This window comes from Pempheris klunzingeri, chromosome 20 (genome assembly GCF_042242105.1).
Source record: "Pempheris klunzingeri isolate RE-2024b chromosome 20, fPemKlu1.hap1, whole genome shotgun sequence".
Classification (NCBI taxonomy): Eukaryota; Metazoa; Chordata; class Actinopteri; order Acropomatiformes; family Pempheridae; genus Pempheris; species Pempheris klunzingeri.
This window is the reverse complement of record NC_092031.1, coordinates 20,598,662-20,619,667: the sequence shown is the minus strand read 5'-3', so window position 1 is coordinate 20,619,667 and position 21,006 is coordinate 20,598,662. Positions and strand designations below refer to the sequence as shown.

The window sequence follows — 21,006 nt, the reverse complement described above, 5'->3', positions numbered from 1 at the left end:
TCACTTCTAGTGAGGGGCCCAGCCCTTTGGGTGTTTTTCTGTATGTGGCCCTCAGGGGAAAAAGTTTGGACACCCCTGATGTAGACCTTCATGCTGGGAAATAAAAGTGACCAGAATAAATAAAATGTATGGGCTGAAAGTTTAAGAGACACGTTTGGTGCCTGGGAGTGTGTGTGTGTGTGTGTGTGTGTGTGTGTGTGTGTGTGAGGGGGGGGGGGGGACATTCAGGGAGTCACGACGTGTATTAATGCTTCAATTGAGCAACCCGGCCGAGAGGGGGGGCACATCGCCCATCAAACCGTACACACACACACACACACACACACACACACACACACACACACACACACTGCTCACACCTGTGCGGCTCCTCCCTCGGTGAGCGCGCTCCGGCCAATCACAGCCCTGCTCCGCGGCGCGTTGGCTCGCTCCGTCTCCAACGCGCACGCTTTCCATCTCCCTCACGCGCGCACCCAGCTTGCGCTCGGCACACAGTCACGGCACGAGCATCTCCGCGTGAAAGCTAACCATGGCTGAAGGAGGGGAAGGCGAGGACGAAATCCAGTTCCTGCGAACTGTAAGTGGATGTTGCGGTGCTCCGACATCGAGCGGCAGCGATGCTGAGCGGGGTGTTACTGCGGCGTTCTGCTCGGCTGCCTGCGTGTGTGTGTGTGTGTGTGTGTGCGTGTGTGTGTGTGCGTGCGTGCGTGTGTGTGTGGTGTGTGGGCAGGGAGTTTACCGCATTAAGGGTGATAGCTCCTCCAGATACTAGTCAGTGGTCAGTGAGTCCGCATCATACTGATAGAGGAGACGTGTGAAAACAGTCTGACAGACAGAAGGAGGAGAGGACAGATGGAGGAAGGTGTTGCTGCAGCCGGTGTAGCTGTCATTGTGTCGCACAGAGGAGTGGAGCGGCAGGCAGGCAGGGTGCTGGGTGCAGGGTGCAGGGTGCTGGGTGGAAGGAAACGGGGCGCAGTGCGGTGCAGACTGGCAGCATGAAGCCTGCCGCATCTGCTTCACTTCACTTCAATTAACTCCTACACTGAAGCAATGCCACGGTAGCCCTGTCTGTCTGCCTGCCTGTCTGTGTGTCTGCCTGCCTGTCTGTGTGTCTGTGTGTGTGTGGCTGTTGAATGTTTGTCACATAATCAGCTTGTGCTGGACTTAAGAGGAGCTGTTGCTTTGTAAAAGTCACACATGAATAATCGCACCTGAGCATCTCCTCTTTGTTTGCTCTCTAAGAGAGGAGATGCTCCAGATCACGAGTCTGCACAAAAAAAAAATCTCTTCACATGCAAGCGTTCTGTGTGGAAGTTGATGTGACATTTCGAGTGAAAGCCTCCCCCCCCCCCCCAGCGGGGCTCAGATGATCCCGTTGTTGCCTGTGCAGCTTCCCTGGGTTCTTGACAGCAGATGGAATGTTGCTGCAGTGCTGCTACGAGGTCGAGACTTGATTTTTTAGAAAATGCTCCAGAGATGAAAGTGTTCCACCACAAACACGTTTTGGAGCATGTGTTCAGACACGCTGCATTTTAAAGCTGCACCGGTCAATATTCTGTCTGTTCTAAATGGGTCAGAAACGAAGGAGTCACTCGTAGTGAGAATCATCACTAACTTTACTATCTTTACTGTCTACTTTAGTATCTTTCAGCTCATCGTTTTGGTTTCATGTCCACAGCTGTAATCGACCTGTTGCCTATCCCCTAAGTTAGAGACCACCCAGAGAACATAGCGGGCCGTTTGGCAACAAAGGAGTCAAACACCTTTGTCAGGGGTAGGTGGAGACCAAAACTCGAGCTAAATGGAGAGTCACTTCCTTCATCGGGTGTGCACAAAGACAGCCCCTAACTGATAATGTGCTCTGTGTGTGCTTGATAGCTGTGAACACATCGCTTACGTGAGTGAGACGAATGAATCAATGATGAAAATAATTCTGTAAAAGAAAATTCTGGGTTTTCTTGATCAGTTTGGTATTTCTCAAGATGCTTTAGAAGCTAGATTGAAATATTTTTTTCGTGGGCAGTCCACAATTTCTTTGTTTGATGTAACATTTTCACCTGTTCACACGGGAACACCGAAAGACATGTGGAATATAACTTTGTAAATAGAAATGGTTTCACGTTTACATGTATGATGGCTCTAAAAACTTTTCACCTGACTGCCATAGAACAGCTCTACCAGCAACAAGAGCTCTCAAAGCTCTTCATTCCAATCCTAACCCGTGTTGCGTTCAGGAGCTCTGGGAAGTGACGGATTAGCCAGATCCCTCTCCTTCACGGGGTGACTGTGCTCACATTCAGAGGGATTTCAGAGAACTACTTCTGCTCTTCTCTTATTCGTTGGCGTAGTTTGGTTTCATCAGGATGCATCTCAGATGCCTGCTTGTGGGTATGTCCGACCCTGAGGGGCACACTCAGAACACACTGGGGGGGGGCTTGAATAGCTAGGTAGGACTTGGGAGCTTCTCTGTATTCTGCCAGGAGGAGCTGTTGATGTGGCTGTGGGAAAGGGTGTCTGGGCTTCTTTGCTTAGTGTGCTGCCTTCAGGGACCCAGACCTCGATAAACATAGGATGTGGATGGGAGATATTTGGAAAGCAGAGTTTTCAAAAACTCACCCTTTAAATTAATATCCAGTTTTATATACATGACTTTGAGGTGAGGACAGAACTACTGCAGGGGGAGGGGGGGGGGTTCATTGTTACTATCCAGACTGGCTCCCAACAGGTCACCAGTCGTCATCCCAGCGTGCTGTAGCCTCTGAGCCACGGCCTGCAGTGTGATGTGCTGCACTGTTGGCAGAGCCTGTCACGGAGCCTAACTCCTGTACACCCTGACTGAAGGGTCCCGTTAACGTCTTAACACCCAGCCCTTTCTAAAGCACAAGCTAAACTACAGTTGACACGCGGTCCTCGTCTACACGGTCAGTCATATTGGAATAACAAGAAGAACTTGCTTTATGCCAGAAATATGCAAATCACTCAGTGTTGCCCTAAAGCTTCCCCTAACCCTGCTCACTGGCAGGCAGGTGAATTTATAATCTATAGAGTTTGGTGTTTTGATTTTACCACCTTAATATTTGATTAAAAAAAAACACAAATTTGTAGTATAGTCCAGTTGTTACGATGGAGGCATGTTGTATGAGGGTAAAACAGTTAAAAATCAGGCTTCATACAAAGTTTAATGCTTTTATTTTGTTGTCTAAAACAATTACAACAGAATAACTGAATAAAATAAAGTAACTTGCTGAAACAAGTAACTGATTCATTTATTTGTTGATTCCCAGAACTGGCAACAATTTTGATAATCAGTCTTTTTTTTTTTGCAGCAACAGGTAGTCAGTACTAACCAGCATATATAAGTATGTCATCTCGGGCTCTGGAAAACAGTAATAACTTGCATTTCTTGCCATTTTCTGACACTTAATGAATTAAATGATCAGTCTAGACTACGGCTGGGCAATATGGCCAAATTCAATCCATATGTGATTTTATATCACAGTAACAGTATCATGATACAATATTTGCTCCATACGTTCAGTTGAGAAGATAAGATAAACCTTTACTTTGTTCAGGTGACACAAATTCATCTTTGACAGGCTCCAAAAAAAGATAAAAACACACAACACACAGTACAAAGACAAACATTATGTGAGATATGACAGTGCAGTGTATCTGGGCGGGACTTGTTATTTCAGACTGTTGAGGGTGGCGATGGCAGTGGGAATAAAAGATTTTTTTTGTACGTGCTGAAAGTGGGACCTTATAGCGGCGACCTGATGGTAACAGTTGGAAAGATTGGTGCAGAGGGTGGGTGGGGTCCTGTGTGATAGTGGTGGCTTTCCTGGTAACTGCCTGGGTGTAAAGTTCTGTGAGGGGGGTGTGTGGGGGGGGGGGTCCAATTATTTTCCCAGCCTGTTTTGTAATGCGGGACAGTTTTGTTTTATTTCATCAGTGATTTGTAAACCACGATCACAATGTTTGTACTGACGTTGAAGGACCGGAGCTTTCTCAGCAGGTGGAAGCGCTGCTGAGCTTTTTCTGTAGATGGAGTCCGTATGTGTGTTGAAAGATAAGGCTGTATCAATCTCAGTCCCCAGGTATTCGAATGACACGACCCGTTCCACCGGCTGGCCATTGATGTTGAGGGGCTGAAAGAGTGGAGACTGTTTTGAGTCCACTGTTCCTCTGCTCCCACAGCACAGGTCTTTACTTAATTCAGTGTTGAGCTCGAGGGAGCTTTCCTCGAAACTGCCGATCGGGATGGTTTTAAATAACCACACCGCACTTTTGACTCCTCCTCCAGCCGTGTTACCTGGCCAGGCAGCTGGATTTCTGAGACGATGCGCGTGGGATTTGAGATGAAGTAAGATCGTGCAAGAACAGCTCCTGTGGTGTAAACGGTATTTGCCGGTGAACACGTTTTTCTAGCGTTACGCAATCTATACCATCATAATCAAGTCCTAATCTGGACAATAATCTGCAGGTTAAAGCAGAAATTGTAGTAGTGCATGAATGTGAGCTAAATACGTGTGCCTCTGTATTGCACTTTAACATGTTATGGCTTCAACAAGGCAACACGATCAATAAGTCCCAAATGAAGTGATCTCGGATCTAACTCTCTAATAACACAGCTGATGAGTGCTATGTTTAACCACAAAGTCAGGGCAGTGGCTGTAGAGAAATGAAGCCAGTTTGTTCTCAAACCTCCTCTTTAATATTATCTTTTTCCCCCAATAGCAGTTTGGTTAAGTTTGTTGGTTTGAGTTTTTGTTTCGAGTATTTAAGAGTTTTGCCGTCTTTGTATGCCACACAGGTCCTTGTTTGATGCAGGCAAACGTACAGTTAGGAACTAGACAACACAGTTTACAGTGGCTGTGAAATACACTACTTAACATAAGAACTAGTCCTCATACCACAGAGGACACAATGAACGAGCGTAACCTCAACCCAACCCTCAGCCCTCCCCAAGAGCGCTACCGGATAGTTTATAGTGTATAGTATAGAACCATCGTTTAACAGTGGGAACTTCTTTGTTCTTCCACCGGTAGCGCAGTGGATAATTGCGCATGCCATCGGCTTGGGGAACCCGGGTTCGACTCCCTGTGAGTCCCGGCTACCAAAAATGGGTGAGGGTTGCGTCAGGAAGGGCATCCGGTGTAAAAACGCCAAAATCTACAAGCGGATCATCCACTGTGGCGACCCTGGAAGGGAGCAGCCAGAAAAAAGGACAACTTCTTTCTTCTTCCAAAATAGAGGAATGTAGATAATAATGTAGATGCAGTTTCAGACTTAGTCTTTTGTCTCGAGAAACATGGAATGAAACACAGAATCAGTCGGGAGCTGTGGGTTAAACCTCCAGCGTCCCTGCTGCTGAGGTGTGTCCCACACCGACTGGACGATGAAACAACAATAGTGTGGTACTTAACATGACCAGAGTCTGGCAATAGCTTTCCATCCACCCAAAAATAGTCTCTCATAGAGTTAGAAATGTCTGATATCAACCCCAATGCCTTCGTGAAAAATTCTGGATCATACTGATTTGAGCCATAAAGATTTAATAAAGTCACACGGTGGGTATACAGTTCTCCCCCCACCAAGACACACCTGCCTTCCTTATCAGCGATGGCAGATTGACGCCTGAAGGGAACACCTCTTCAGATCATAGTGGCTATCCCTCTAGTCCTGAATGGGAATGAGGAGTGTTAAACTTGACTTATCCACCTACATCTTAGTCTGAAATGTGAATCTTTTTCGTGTGTTTCCTGAGATTGTAAATGTGCCAACACCATACCGCTTTTAACTGCTTCATCGATCCCTTTGACACTCCACCAGGAGAAAAATATTGCACCCGCCCACTCCTTAGCTTCACCTACATTATCCTGTATTATATTTTAAAAGTAAACCCCCCAAAAAAAACAACATCACATTGTCTGACTGTTGCTCCAAGAGCTCAGCACCAACCAACTCCAGGAGGAACATAAAAAATACTGCAAAAACTGTAGAACTATGGTAGCCTCCTTATCTAATCCCTTTTTTTAGATTAAAAAAAAATAAGAGACCCCCCCAACCAATTTATGTTACAAAACAGAGAAATAGAAAGTAATCTTAACAGTGATGGTGGAAGTGATCTACATGAATGGGTTATGGTTATTGCATGGAGCAAACAAACCACTCAAGTGGAGTAGTAATATCTTTGTATTACCGTTCCATCATGTCTGCCCCGACCTGAAGCGGCGTTCAGCACAAGCTAGGGCCTCCTTCCTGTCTCTAAACAGTAGTTCTGTGTGTCACCCACTGCTTCGCTGGATATGCGATCCCAAATACGACTGTGGACACGTCCCAAAGCAGCGCGAGCTCTGGCAACTTCATGGGGGGGGGGGATCTGGATCCCGTCCTTTAAAAAAAAAAATTAGATCTCTTTTGCTGGTAATCTTGCAGAAAATGTCATCAAAGTGACAATGGTGGATCTTTAGGATCAGGTGGCATGGGGGGGGGGAGTTAGTTCATCATCTCAGTTCATCTTCCACGTGTGCTGCTGAAAGCGAGTGAAGCAGGGTGTAAAGGCGTTTCAGTCTGTAGAGATATATAAGGTTTACTACATTTTCAAATGTAATCACGATGATGTTGTCATTTCCGTCAACAACAACATTTCTCATCATATAATTAAGTCACGGACTGTGGAGCTGAAGACATTTTTCCCCTTAACTTATAATTAAGAAGTAAACGTTGACGGCGCAGTGTTGTGGCTGATAATGACACCATCAGCATTTAGATTGTTTCCTTATAAGCCGCCGGGTGTGATCTCCTGGGAATATGAAGGCTTGATTTACAGCTCTAATGAAGTGCATCAACCAGACAGCTACTCAGTTGGCATTCTTTCTTCTCTGTCTCCATCACAGCACAGGTCGGGGTTGGATCATTTCCTTGCGATGGCCTTTCTAAATGAACAGTGGTGAAACTTTACTATCTCTATATTTTGTTACGATCAAGGAGTTGATCAGCAGACAGATGGCTGAGTATTTGAAGATGCTGATCTCATTGTCTGTGCAATAGCAGTGAAATAAAACCGCTTAGTCAACATATGGCCACCCCAACGCCTCGTTATCTTGTATATCCAGATCAGATGAGATCGTAATATTGCGTATAATTCATTCCAGTGCACCGTGCGGCTTGTAATCTGGGCCGGGTTACAGTATTTGGTATAAGACTCTCCTGTTGTTGTATCATGTTTTGTCAGTATCTAATATGCTGCTGTAATTTCTGTGGGAGTGGCACAGATCTGAGGTGAAATGATGGACGTGTCCACGTGAGAACACGGTGATGCTGTAGTGGAGCAGTGCTCCAGCGTCAGGGCCACATCACAGGCGCCGCTTCATTTAATGCTTCGTTAGGTGGAAGTGAGTAGTGTTTGGACGTGCACTGCGTCTTCATCGGAGTCAAGTGGTATTGGCAGAGACGAGAGCAAAAAGGCAGTAGCAAAGCAAGAGTCGTCCAACAAGACGTTACAATACAATATGGCAGCACGGACAGGAAAACTCTAAGAACATTATCCTCATCTGAAAAACAGAGGAGAAGCTGAATTCTTCTTTTAAGTGTCATACGGGAGTGACACGGCATAACGACAAGTACGCTCTTGTGGACACTCTTAGTAGGTCACTAGGGGTGGGAGGGGAGACATAACCTCCAGGATGGATATGGATACGCCTTATATAGGCAGACTGTTGTCAAAAAAATGAATCGAAAGGTTAAAGATTGTTGTTTTTATTTTTTTTAGAAGAAAAAAGACATAGTGAGCAGAGCAATTCACAAAACCTACTCGTCAGCGTCCTTTGATGGACACATTATGTGATCTCAGCCTCTAAATGACCTCAGTGTCCGTACTCTCATTTCTTGTTACTTATCGGCTGATATATACAAAGGACCACAAAACTCACGGTTCGGATAGTAACACGGTTTTGAGCCACGGTTCAGGTCGTTTTTCAGATTTCTAAGTTCTTCAGCTGCTCCGCTAGCCACGACTGTCCTTACACTTTTTTCTTCTGCTTCTTGCAAAGCCAGCATACTGAATCGATTCATCGGGATTCAACTTGACCCGTTCGTGTGAACAAACAACTGCTTTTCATCAAATCAAATACTCCGATTAATCACTTGCGCTTCAGAGTAAAACATAGCACGCATCTGTCTTGTTTGTGTGTTTTCTCTGCAGCTCTGCAATAGTGGCAGCATTACTGTATTTTAACTTTTGCAGTGAATCCACGGACATGGCATGTATCACCAACGCTCTCACTTTAAAAAGGTACTTTTAGTTTGGAGTTTAAACAGTCCAGTTCTGTATAGGGTGTATACCAACCACCTTTTCCCTTCTAGCTTTGTGTTACTGAGCTGTTTTGGTGCAGGCGACTTGTCTGTCACCAGCTCAGCCACCGTCCTCCACCTTTGTTTGGAAAAAGGCTCATGATAGCTCTGTCAGTATCAGTCTGACTGCACAAAAACTCCTGTGAGTTCCCAGTTCCTGGTGCGCTGCACTTGCTGTTGATCACATCGTTCTTGCCCACTCATACACCCCGCAGAGGAAACCGTTCTCTGCCTCCGCATTGTCCATTAATTCCTGATAATGGACACCTGGTTGGGCATTATCCCCTACATATCCACACACAATCCCAGTAGACCAACAACAGCAAGGGGAACTTCACTGCTAGATTCTAAAAAATGGAAAGTCAAAGCTGCTGGTGAAGATGCTGTGCCTGCGGTCCTGCTGCATCTTCTGCCGCCTACATGACACGCCTTATGTATAATTAATATGTCCTCATATACAGGAGCTAATGGGATTGTGCATATATTTCAGATATTATTGAACTCCTAGTGTATCTCTTCAGATTAGGCTGTTCGCTCTTCATTAGAATTACAAGTTACTAAACATGTCATGTGTGAAGTGAATCAATTCAGTGATCAGAATGAATACTGTTAAACTGTGATGAAGGTCCTTGATTAGCAGTAGTTTATATTGCATGTGAACAACAGATTCTACTCATTATTTTTAATTACCCCCACTACATCTCCATTGGCTTAACCAGTAGTGCAGCTGATGATGTTTAGCTCCACTGCCTTTATCTGCGATTAGAGTGTGTTGAGTTTCTAATAGCAAATGGAACCTGACATTCAGTTTTTAAGTTTCCCTCTCCTCTCCTCCCCTCTCCTCTCCTCTCCTCTCCTCTCCTTTCCTCTCCTCTTGTCTCATCCTTACCTTTCATCTTCCTCCACTCCCCCTGATCCTGCAGCACTCCCTGCTAAGTGCACTTTGAATGCAGATCAATACATGGTTACTCGTGACTGCTGATGTCTCAGCACAAAGCAAACAGCATGGCAGCAGCCGTGTCTTTGTGTTCATTTAATCTCTGTCACAGAGAAATGCATACTGCAGAAATGGGCTGAGCACAGAATTCCAATGGAGAGCCACTACAGGTCAATTAAAGGGACATTCCACATAGGACCTATTTTTGAGTATCAAACACACAGCCACTGCAGACTTAACAAAGAATTATGTGAATTAAGATGTTATTGTAAAAAGAAATGCACTAAACAACATTCAGTAATTAAAGAATGAAGAATTAAACCTAACCTTTAACAGTTGATCGGAGTATTCACAACTTCATGTACAGTTGCACCTAAAATTATTCAACCACCATTGCAAACTAGATGTACTAGCTGTGTTCAATGAACAACTCAGACAAGAACAATTGAAATAGCTCAACACAGCTATTATTAGTGTTGTTCACAGTGACGTTTGGTTTCATGTTAGAAATATGGGTAAGTCAAGAGAATTGTCCAAAAGGTTAAGGGAGGAGATCATTTCCTGGTACAAACAAGGAGAAGGATAGAAAAAGAGAGCAAAGGCACTGAATGTTCCCAGAGATACTGTTGGAAGCATAGTTCACAAGTTCAGAGCTAAAAGAAACACTGGCTGCACTACCTGGATGTGACAGAAAGAGGAAGCTATCAATGACTACCACCAGATTTCTGAGGAGGCAGGAGGACAAACACCTTTGAGTGACTGTAAAAGAGGCATAAGCTGAAAATGAACACCCTGCCTACAGTGAATCATGGCTACATTGCTTCCTCTGGTGATGGAAACCTGCAGCGTTTGGAGGACAAGATAGGTGGATCATCAGGCCGTCTGTGAGGAAGCTGAAGCTTGCACATCACTGGATCTTCCAACAGGACAATGATCCCAAGCTTCCCTCACAGTCCACCAAGGCTTGGCTTCAGAAAAAGTCCTAGAACATATTATAGTAGCCGTCAGTGTTGCCTGACTTGAATCCCACAGAAAATCTCTGGTGGGATTAGAAGAAGGAGGTTGCAGCACACAAACCCAAGAATATTAGAGAGCTGGAGGCTGTTGTCTATGAGGAATGGGCTCAGATTCCTCAGGAACGCTGTCAGAACCTGGTGTCTGGCTGTGCATCATGTTTGCAAAAGGATTCTATTAAGTTCTAAAGATGCTTATCGAGAAGGGGTTGAGTAATTCTGAGACTGCAGTAGTCACTAAAAGTGACATACTGTGTTGAATTTGGAGAAACCACCTGTGATATTAGCTTGTACATTTTGCCAATACACCTAATTTGCAGTGGGGGGTGAATAATTTTAGGTGCAACTGTATGTACATTTATACACAACTACAGAGACACACACAGGAATCACAACGTTCACACAAAACCAGTTGAAACAAAAACAAAAAAAAGTATTTTTCCACAGAATACATCAATTCCCCCCAGGACTGATACATTTTCTGATCTGACAGCTGTACGGTTACTGTTTGGTGAAGCTTTCACACAAAACCAGCATGGTTAGGGATGTGGAAATAACATGGTTTGGGTTAAAAGGAATATTGTGTATGTCATGTCTAAAAGACAAGGACTCATAATCACTGTGGCTGCGAGAAGGCTTTGCCAACATCTGTTGCTCTTCTTGGGAGGACAGCCACTGTTCTGAAAATGTAGCGGCAAAAACCAAAAATGATGAGCACTAATAAAAGGCTGTGGTCTGAAGATGCAGTAAAAAGGCAGACTCCAGACTAAATGATCACATATGTTGCCTTTAAAAAGCCTTTGAATATTGGCTTTAAATATTATTTTGTGATCTGATGCCCTTCTGGGTACGAGGACACCAGTGTTCAGAGCCTTCCACAACAGTTGAAATCACAGAAATGGTTCATATGACTGCTTTCTGAGTGACCATCATTGTTAGTCTGGTGCAGACTTGCTGTCAAGTGTTCCAATGACTAGTTGAACTAGAAGGACTCGAGGCAGAGTGCAGACCTCCACCAAGGACAATAACTGCTAGTTGATGAGTCGGTTCTGGATCCCTTCCAAAACTGAATAGGTTCTTCCTTGATCCACGCTCCACACTTCCACAAAGCTTCATGACAGTCGGCTCAGTAGGTTTTTTCGAAATCAGAAAAAGAAAAAGAAAAAACCACAAGGTTTCAGGACCCAAATAGACGAGGAGCAGCACCTCTGTGTGACTTACATCTATAACACCTGCATGTTTAAATATTTGAGATGTTAGGAAACATCTGACTGCTCCACCAGTTTTTAGACCTGTCAGTACAAATATACATGAGCCACATCTGCTGGGTTTTCCAGCAGTAGCAGTTGTTCCTACACACTGAGCATTACGCACAGCTACGGCCTTATATAGTTCCTGTATCTTTAATTCATAGCATGCACCTGTGCACCACCATCATCGTCGGCCGTATCGTCATCATGTTCTGAATAATCCACATTTTCTCTGCTTGAAGTAGAGATTGTAGCTTTATGCTATTTTTGGATTTGCGTCCACACTGGAAACTAACTGTACATTTCCTGCTATGAGGAAACAAAAGGAGTCTGAATGTACTTTTAACAATTTGTTTACAACAAGCCAGAATAAGCAGAAGGACTGAACAGTGGTTTTGTTATGCTACCAGTACTCAGTGTGTGTTTTAATGTTCCTTTTAATCAAAAGAGAACAATATTCATGGAGGTCTGATAGACTTCTGTGTGGTGCAGGGCGGGGTGAGGGGGTGCCGCATTAGGGTGAGAATTGGCAAAAAAGCAATAGTCCTCCATCAGCTGTCAGTGTAACACACACACACACACGCACACACACACACACACACACTGATGAACCCTTTTTGTCAATATGAAGGAGTTTATTGACTCCTCTGCTAGTTTCATAAATGCTATGTCCTCTCTCTGAGCTACACAATTCCCAGACTATACATCAGCCAAACACTCAGCCCTGTGTCGGAATGTTTTAGTTGGCCCGGAACACAGTCAGTGTGTGTGATAGGGGCAGACAGGGCACAGTCTGTGTTTGACTTTACGGTCCATTAGACACCACATGAGTGAAAGAGGCATCAAACAGTCACATCAGTGTCAGGCTGCAACATGGGTGAATTCTAAAACTTCATTTGCTGTTTAAGCATTAATTAATGACCATCTTGAGGGTGAAGAATGCTGAACATCGCAGTGAATCCGCTGATACCACTGATGATAATCAGTTTGTTATTAGAGAGCAAATACTGCTGCCTGTTTCATTCAATTCGTGTTTGCTCACGTTTTGCTGTTTATTTATTCATCCACACAGTTGGTATGAATGAAGATTAAATGAAGAGTGTTGGTCAGATTATTACTGTGGTTGTTTTTAACCCAGGCCAAGGGAAAAGTGTTGGTCAATTAACAAATCTGATGATTTTGTAGTTGATTAATTGTTGGCTCCACAGACTTTATTTTCTATGTGCTTTGAGATAGACGTTGACATAACACAGTTCTTAAGGTGATCTTAGAAGGCTGTAAGAGACACGTGTAACATCTGGGCGGAAGGATTGGAGTGGACACAGAGCGATCTTCACCTAGTGTGTGTTTTACACCAAAAATAGTTCAGACTCATGGTAGTGAGAAGAAACGTACACACAAAATGAGATGAAACAAACTCATAAAAGTTTTTGAAACCAAAGTACGTGCCTCTATCCCAGCCATACCAACAGACTGAAGATGGTCAAATAACATTTCAGTGTGAATAAAATATAACAAATTCCCAGTGATGAAAGTGTCCCCTGAGAAGGTAAAATGTCTCTCTGTACTCTAAATGGCACAGTCTGAGTTCCCTCTACTATAAATCCCAACTGGGAGCTCTGATCTTGTTTAGCTGTTTGGACCCATGACCAGCTGGTAGAAATGGATGAACACAGTGTCAGTTCAGCACTTGTATTACCTACTTCTACCTTCTTCATCTACCTCTACCTTCATTCTAACACGATGCACATCTGCATTCATTTCTTCGTTAGATTACTGCCGTGTCATGACCCTTGAGCAGTGGTGTAGCAACTGCAGACATTTTCAGTTTTTCTTTCTCACAGTTAAGCCATTTTCTGTCTGGCAGATATTTAAACGATAGCACATGTTAAGCTATATGTGTGGATAAAAATGTGTTCACCTCTGTAAAAGCTGACAGCTCTTCACGAGGCACTGAATAAACACAGGCTCTTTTTGATTTCTACCTTTTAAAGCTATTTTTGGTTGTGTTTTCCTCTTCAGACCTGTACACAAGCACCGTCACACATAGCACATAATGGTCTTGATATTGTATTACAGCATCGATTGTGCGCCTGCCCCCTTTTTTTTTATAATGGAAAATAATAGAAAATCTTATTAATATAGGAATGTGAGTAGCCTGTGATTCCCTGTGGCGTGGCTGCTTTAGTTCTTAGATGTCATCACACCGGAGTGATGTGTTGTTACTGAAAACACAGACAGCACTACGTCCACTGTATGAGCCGGTGTCCCTGCTCAGATGACACAGACATAGTGGAGGTTGAAGAACAACCTTTTAAGTATTTTGTCTCCTGTAGGAGAGAATCAAGAACATCTTGATGATCATGCGGGTGCATCAGGGTGGTCTGTGTCTGACAGAAGCTCCTTTAAAAAAAAAAAAAAAAAATCACATTTTATGTGGTTTGATTAGTTTGTATTAAACATTGTAGGCCATCTGGATATTCGGACTATTACTGGTGTTACACCAAGGTGAGTCTAAATCAGTGGGCCAATATCTGGGCCCATGCCAGCATGTTTTCCAACATTACCACTATGAAAGATCATTGCAGTGAGCATCGGAGCCCATGCATGCATGTAAGTGTTCCGGTGGTCTCTTCCTCCTCTTCCTTCCTCCTAATATTAGCTTCGTGCTAACAGCGCAACATCACACCAACGCTGCCAACTACTTTTACTACTGTGTACTAGTGGTGTGCGAGTCAATATTGAAATACCGATACCTCCGATACCAGATATTTATGTTCTAGAATCGATTCTCATATTAAAATATCGATATTTTAGTAATTTGGGTAAATGGGAGTAAATGTGTAGTTTAACATTAATAGGAACACAGTTGGTAGGAACTACTTTCTCTTCCGCCTGTCATAGTCATATGAGAAATAAGGCTGCGTAAATGTGTTTGTGCCACGACGCTAACAAATCTTTTCAAAGGAGCAAAAAACGGAGCAGACTTAAAGGGAAAACTGTAAATATGCTGATGTTCCTAAACAAAAACCTTTGAATGAGGGGAAAAATTGAGGAAAGGTTGAAAAGGTGTGAATGTTGAATGTTTGTGTTAAAATGTTCAGACATTTTAAGATATTCGTGTTCAGATGCTGTCAATTAACATGCAACTTTTCAGTGTTTTGTTTTTCTTATATCACAATTCTTCATAATTAAACAATCAGAACGAGTAGTGTGATGTCTATTTCATTATGAAGCTATCATTGGAAATACATCACTTTTTACTTAGATTTTCCAAACACATTAAGTTTTTGTACAAAGTATCGGATCAGTGTCGTCGATACCAGCCTGAATTTTACTTGGTATCGGATCGGAAAAGGAAATCTGTGGTATCGCACATCACTACTGTGTGCTAGCGGTTACTTTTCATGCATGCCCCCACATGCCCCTAGTGCAATCCGAGCTATCCATTCTTCTGAGCTTCAGTCCATTGAAATCTTCCTGGATGACGTCCTCCAGTAGCAACCCCTTCTCTTTTCCCGTTTGGCTGTGCTACGATGGGACATTCCCTCCAGCTCAGTGGTCCCAGATAAAAAAAAATAACATTCCCAGCCCATCTACTGTCCATCCTCCTTCCTGGGCATCTGTTGTGAAAAAGAAGAGAAGGGTTTCTCTTCCTCTGTCCCCACTGGATGAGAACAACCCCGTCCCGGTCTCAAACTTCTTTGCTCCACTTGAGCAGCTAACTGAGCTAATGGCTACGTGCTTGTGGATTCCTCCTGAGCAACTGCTCCAGGTTAGCTCCAGCAAAACAAAAAATTTAATTTCCCCTGATGACCCCAATATCCTATTGGAAGTGTTAGGAGCATTTTTCCCCTCTTGCTCTTGCTGGCCTCCAGCCATCAACCTTCCTGCTCAGCGGGGTGTTGGGCACAGCTTTGGCTGGTGGTGACATCACTCACAGTGGCGCTTCCCTCTATCTCCGTGCCCAGTTTAGGTTGCGGGTGCAGCAAACGCCTCCCTCCCCACACCGCTATCTGACCACTAAGCCATCCTCAGGCTAGCAGAGTGGCTGCTAATCACCAGCTTCCACCCAAATTTTCCAAGTACATTGATGCTGGAAACAATAATAATACCTTTGGTCCACATGCTCATCATCCAGTGATGTCATGCCCAGACAATCAATTAAGCTCCAGCATGATGTGAAATCATTGGCATTAACTATTGAAAGCCTGTGCAAACACGGTCTTTTATCCTATTCCCACTATGTCTACCAATTCTGAACAGTTCAGCCATCTTTTTAGCCTCCATCAGTGCTTGAAAAATGCCTGTATAGCAACAGGCTATGTTTTTTTTTTATCATCTTGACTCTTTTTGGGCTGAAAATGATCTGCAAAAATCTGATGGCTTACATCCAAATTGGAAAAGGACCAGGCCATTGATGTCTAATTTGATCAACTATATAGCTTTGAACCCATTTTGACCCACAACCCAGCAAGATCCAAACAACCTCACCTTGGTTTTAAACACATCCACTCTTGCTAGAGAGGGTTCTGCTGGCTCAGTGCCTGTTTTTACTCATCTGAATACTAATGGTTACTACAAATAGCTGCCAAATCCAAGGGAAACCCCATGGTACTGATAAATATGTCCTCCATAGCTACAGTTATGTCCCTGTTACAATCACTGATAACCGCCATATCAAACATAAGCAAAACAAATTTCAAAATCAGAACAGCCTTATCCACATTAAGCCCTCATTTTTTCCATCCCCTTTGCAAAATATTTATTTTAAATGTTGGCTTTATTAAAATGAGATCACTTTCTATTAATCGCTGCTTATCCATGACACGGTAAAAGATTATACTCTTGATTTAAGGGTTCATGTGAAACTTGGCCAAAGCCAAATGAGCCTTATTAAGGCACCATCCCCACATTTTAGTAGCTTACAAGCGTCACATGAATCAAGAAGAGGCAGGGACTTAGCTGCTATACATCATTCCAAATTGGATATGATAAACCCAATTAATGCCACTGTTTTTAATGCATTCAAATTACAATCATGTTACACAGCAATTTTATATCAAATACCAGGGCCTTGTGTATTGTTTTTACCAGTTTTCTCCATTTCTATGCAACACTGTGACACAAATAGACATCTTTTTTAAATTACGGGCAATTTTGATATCCATATGGAAGACAAATCTGACCCATGCAGTAAAGCATTTAATTCAGTTGCAACACTGTCCACTAGGTAAACTGGATTACAGTCTCCCTGGCACAATTTAGGCACAAAAGTGTAGAAAACTTAAGCGCAAATGGATAACAACCAAAAGAACCTTTTCAGCTTGGCTGCTCGAATAGAAACGTGCCCTTCATGCTGCTAGAACCTTATAAATGATAATAAAAATAACCCCAAATTTCTTTCTCAGACTTGCATATTTCCATTTAAATAAATATTTAGTCCCATGCTCATACACATATTCATGCATTTGTTTCATCAAGGCTTGACTATTGGAATACTATTTTCTCTGGCCTACACAAATCAATTATTAACAAACTTACTTACAACTACAAAATCTGCAGCTAGGATCTCGACCAAGATGAGAAAAATGTACAATATTACCCCTATTCTTATTTCATTTCAGTGGTTTCCTGCACTACAATCAGAAAATGCTGGTCTCCTGTCTATTCCAAAAATAATTAAATCGTCAGTATCTGCGTGGGCTACCGACGATTAACTCATTCAAGTAAACCCAAAACATATTTATTTGTTTGAGCCTCAAACCTAATTTAGTATGACCCAAGTTCTAAATCATGTTTATTGAGGTTATTTGTATGTGTTTTCATCTGTGTCTGTGTTTTTATATTTTTTCAAATATCAAATGTTGTACATTTTGTTAATGTTGCTCATTGTTTCTGCTTTATGTACAAATGTTTGAGGCACACGTTGTGATACTGGGCTACAATGAACTTTGACTTGACTTGCGGCAATTTGAATTAGAGCCCAACAAACAGTGGGCCAACACCAATAAATTCCATTATTAGTTTGTTGACAGAAAAACAAAATCAAACGTTTGCTATCGGTAAGACTGCTGCAACCACTTGCACAGTGATGATTGGATAACGGAGCAGGCTGTGGCATTCAGACAATCAAGCCACTGAAGTTTAGCCTGAGCAGATACAATGTAGATAAACGGTTGTGCTGCAGGGTATCAGCTCTTTGCTTGTGTGAGAGCAGGAGTTAAAGGCAGTGCAAAGACCTATTATATCAGGGCTAGAGAATCGCTTTGCCTGTCAGAGGGTTCAGTAGATTAATGGTGGCATAGTGTGATCCCTACTGGCCTAGGTCAAACATCATTTAACATGAATGCTGGGCTTCCACTCCGATGTTGTTACCACTTTGTTAACACACGTTACCATGCATTGATGAACGTCCACAGAACTAATTCCATTAGAGACTCACCACTGTCGAGCTGTGGTGAGTGAAACTCAAAGCTTCCTAGAGATGTTTCAAGTGCTGATGGAAATGTGTAAGATGACGACAAAACTGTACTGTGCCATTTTCTTTCTTTCTTTCTTTCTTCCTCTCACCCTCCTCTGCTAATCCCCCTCCCAACCCCCCATACCCACACACACACAGTCTATCACCAGAGTGGTTAACTGCTCTTCCTCAGGTCCAGTAAGGCTAAATAAAACCGTGTATGCCAATGCTGACTAATTCAAAAGGATCGATATTGTTGATTGCTGGATTCATGCTGGACAAAATATTTGTCAGTGCACTTCTGTGATTTTGAGCCTGTGTGTGTGTGCAGTGTACGTATGGTTGCATTTGAACAGCTGAGTGTGACTTTGTGCACTTGTGGGATTCTCACAAATATGCAAGTGAGTTTTTCGGTTTTGAAATGGAAAATCAAGGTAAAAAGTGGGAAAAATATTTTTGGTAGGAGGAAAAAAAATAAATGGTGGACCATGGCATGCAAGGAAAACAGTCACCACCGTTCCTGACCAGTTGCATCTTTTCCCCCCAGTTTAAGATGTGAAATAGCGCTACATACTACATTACCCATGAGCCTCATCAGCTGTTGCTAAGGAGAAGACTGAAATGACAGTTGTAGCATCTTTACAGTGCTTGGAAGTAAAGCATTATCTGATATTCTTTATTTATCTTCCAGTCAACAAACCAAAGCAACAATGAATGAATGTATCTGTGATATATCTTGCTCTTCTGTGCCACGGAGCTCCACTGTTGTCCAAAAACTATTAAAAACACATCAGTGAGCCAACACTGTTGCACTGGCTGACATGTTCCTTCATGAGCATGAGCACACACACTGTGTGTTGCTGTCAGAAGAACTCACTAGAGCACCAAATGTGTATTAATCCACCAGTGAAAGTAGTCCCCAACAAATGGCAGTTTTCTCCTGTTTCATTACCAATTGTCAAAGACAACAGTGAGCATCTGTTTTAGGGAATTACTGAGCCTGTTCTTAAAATGAAACTACATATTTGTGATCTTCAGTAGGAACCAGTGGGCTATGGTGCTGAGAGCTACAGGCGGGGCAGGGAAATCAGAAAATACTGAGAGTTGGATTAACACATTGTTGGTTTGGGTTTTTGGATGGGATTTGTTGAGCAGAAGAAAAATACAGAATAACACCAGACTTCTCCTTTAAGGTTTTGTATTGGGTTTTATGTTTGACTATGTTCCAGTATACCTGATATATTTTAGCAGGGTGATTGGTACTGATTATTTAACTGAGATTCATGTCCATCTAATAGTTAAAATCTTCCAACAGCCTGCCACAATACTGGTTGTATAACCACAAGCAGTATATTGTATGTAAAACAATAACTGGAACTGATATGAAAATGTACAGTCTGAAGTGAAGAGTTAAAGTACAAGAGCTGAATGCAGACCAGCACACAGATATGTAATGCCACGCTCACGTTGGTTCTTTGGCGAAGTTGTTTGTGGATCTTCATGCAAGTAAAGCAGACAGTGAAAAGGAAGGATGGGAGATAAAGAGGGAGAACAGGCTGATGGATGATTGAAGGGTCTGAACTGAGAGACAGCAGTGCTGTCCCAGGTGGAGAGGAGTGTGTGTGTGTGTGTGTGTGTGTGTGTGTGTGTGCTGAGGGGCATGTGCTTTGAAGGTGACCTTTAACAGGTTCAAAGGATGAACAGAGAGAAAGAGGATGAGGCATGAGTCCGAATTTCAGCAGGGGATGGTTTTAACCATTTTATTCAGCTGTGGTGTTGGTTGTTAGAACGTCACACAATCATTCCAATAGGAGAGTTTAGTAAAAAAAAAAAAAAAAGAAGCTAAACCCTGGTTCAATTTGTTAGGCTCATTCAAGCCAGGCTTTTCACAATACGCCCTGAATTCCTAAGCTGCCTTTGTGAAGCACGTACCCTGTGCCTGAGTAGATTCAAGACAAAAGGAAACAACCTTTATGGTCACCATCTATCACAATACATTCGATAGTTTGACGCAGATGGATCCGTTGTATGACTCAGAGACAAAGACAGATCAGGATATCAGACGTTGGAATTCCAGAGGAGCTGTTTTATGGCTGAATAGTCCAGTCACTTCGACTGGCTGAAATGACATTAAGGGGATCTAAAAAAAGTGCAGTGTAGAAAGACACTGTGGCAGACCGCAATGCACCCCTCTCCCCCGACAGATCTGAAGCAGGGACACTGAAGGGAATGACCTCCAAGCAGCACTCAGACTGCACCAAAACAATTGGACTTAAACATACTGCTGTAAAATCTAAGTAAAAAAAAAAGTGAAAATCTAGTAATCTCAAAGTGAAGAGACTTGATGAGAAACATAGAAAAGTAGGCCTCCTGTGGATAATGCCAGCTGTGAGTTCACCCTGCTCTCATGATACCTTTGGACCTTTCCTCTTCACCGTGCCAAATGCCAGTGTAAATTGAAGGCAGATGCACCCAGGTGTCAGTAGTCAACCCAGGTATATGTTGGAAAGAAGATATTTTGTATTTAATGTGCATTGCCTTTCATATTTCATATTTGTCTTTTCCTAAACCTAACCAAAACTGGGACTAAAGACTGACAATAATAAAAGAAAATTAAAATATTTATATTAGAATAAAGTTATTTACTCCTTGGCCTCACATGAGATGTGAACCCCATTCCCCATGGTGGAAGACCTTTAACTGAACCATTCAGCCACCACAGCCACAATAATGTGGTTTAGAATTTAATCATTTTTTTAGACTGCATGACCAGACCAGGTTTAAATAGCCAAATAGTGGCCATCTTACTCTTTGCACCCAGGTGCAAATAGACACTCTATAAATGGAAACTGAGAAAGAGGGCATCCTTGCAGAGTGCCTCACTTTATTTGAAAAGAAAGAGACTGTACACTATAAGCACGAACAAAAGGTTGGTTAGCAGTCATCTGTGACGTTCTAGAACAATCATCTCAAAAGCTACACTTGTTT

At 42.8% G+C, this 21,006-nt stretch overlaps 1 protein-coding gene across 1 annotated transcript in view; it reads left to right on the top strand.

Annotated features, from left to right (window-relative positions):
* The first annotated feature begins 529 nt into the window (after nucleotides 1-529).
* ryr2a (ryanodine receptor 2a (cardiac)) overlaps nucleotides 530-21,006 on the top strand; it is a 154,758-nt gene continuing 134,281 nt past the window's right edge. The window contains exon 1 of the mRNA XM_070852298.1: nucleotides 530-577. Coding sequence (XP_070708399.1) covers nucleotides 530-577 — 48 coding nt within the window. The remainder of the gene's footprint in view (nucleotides 578-21,006) is intronic.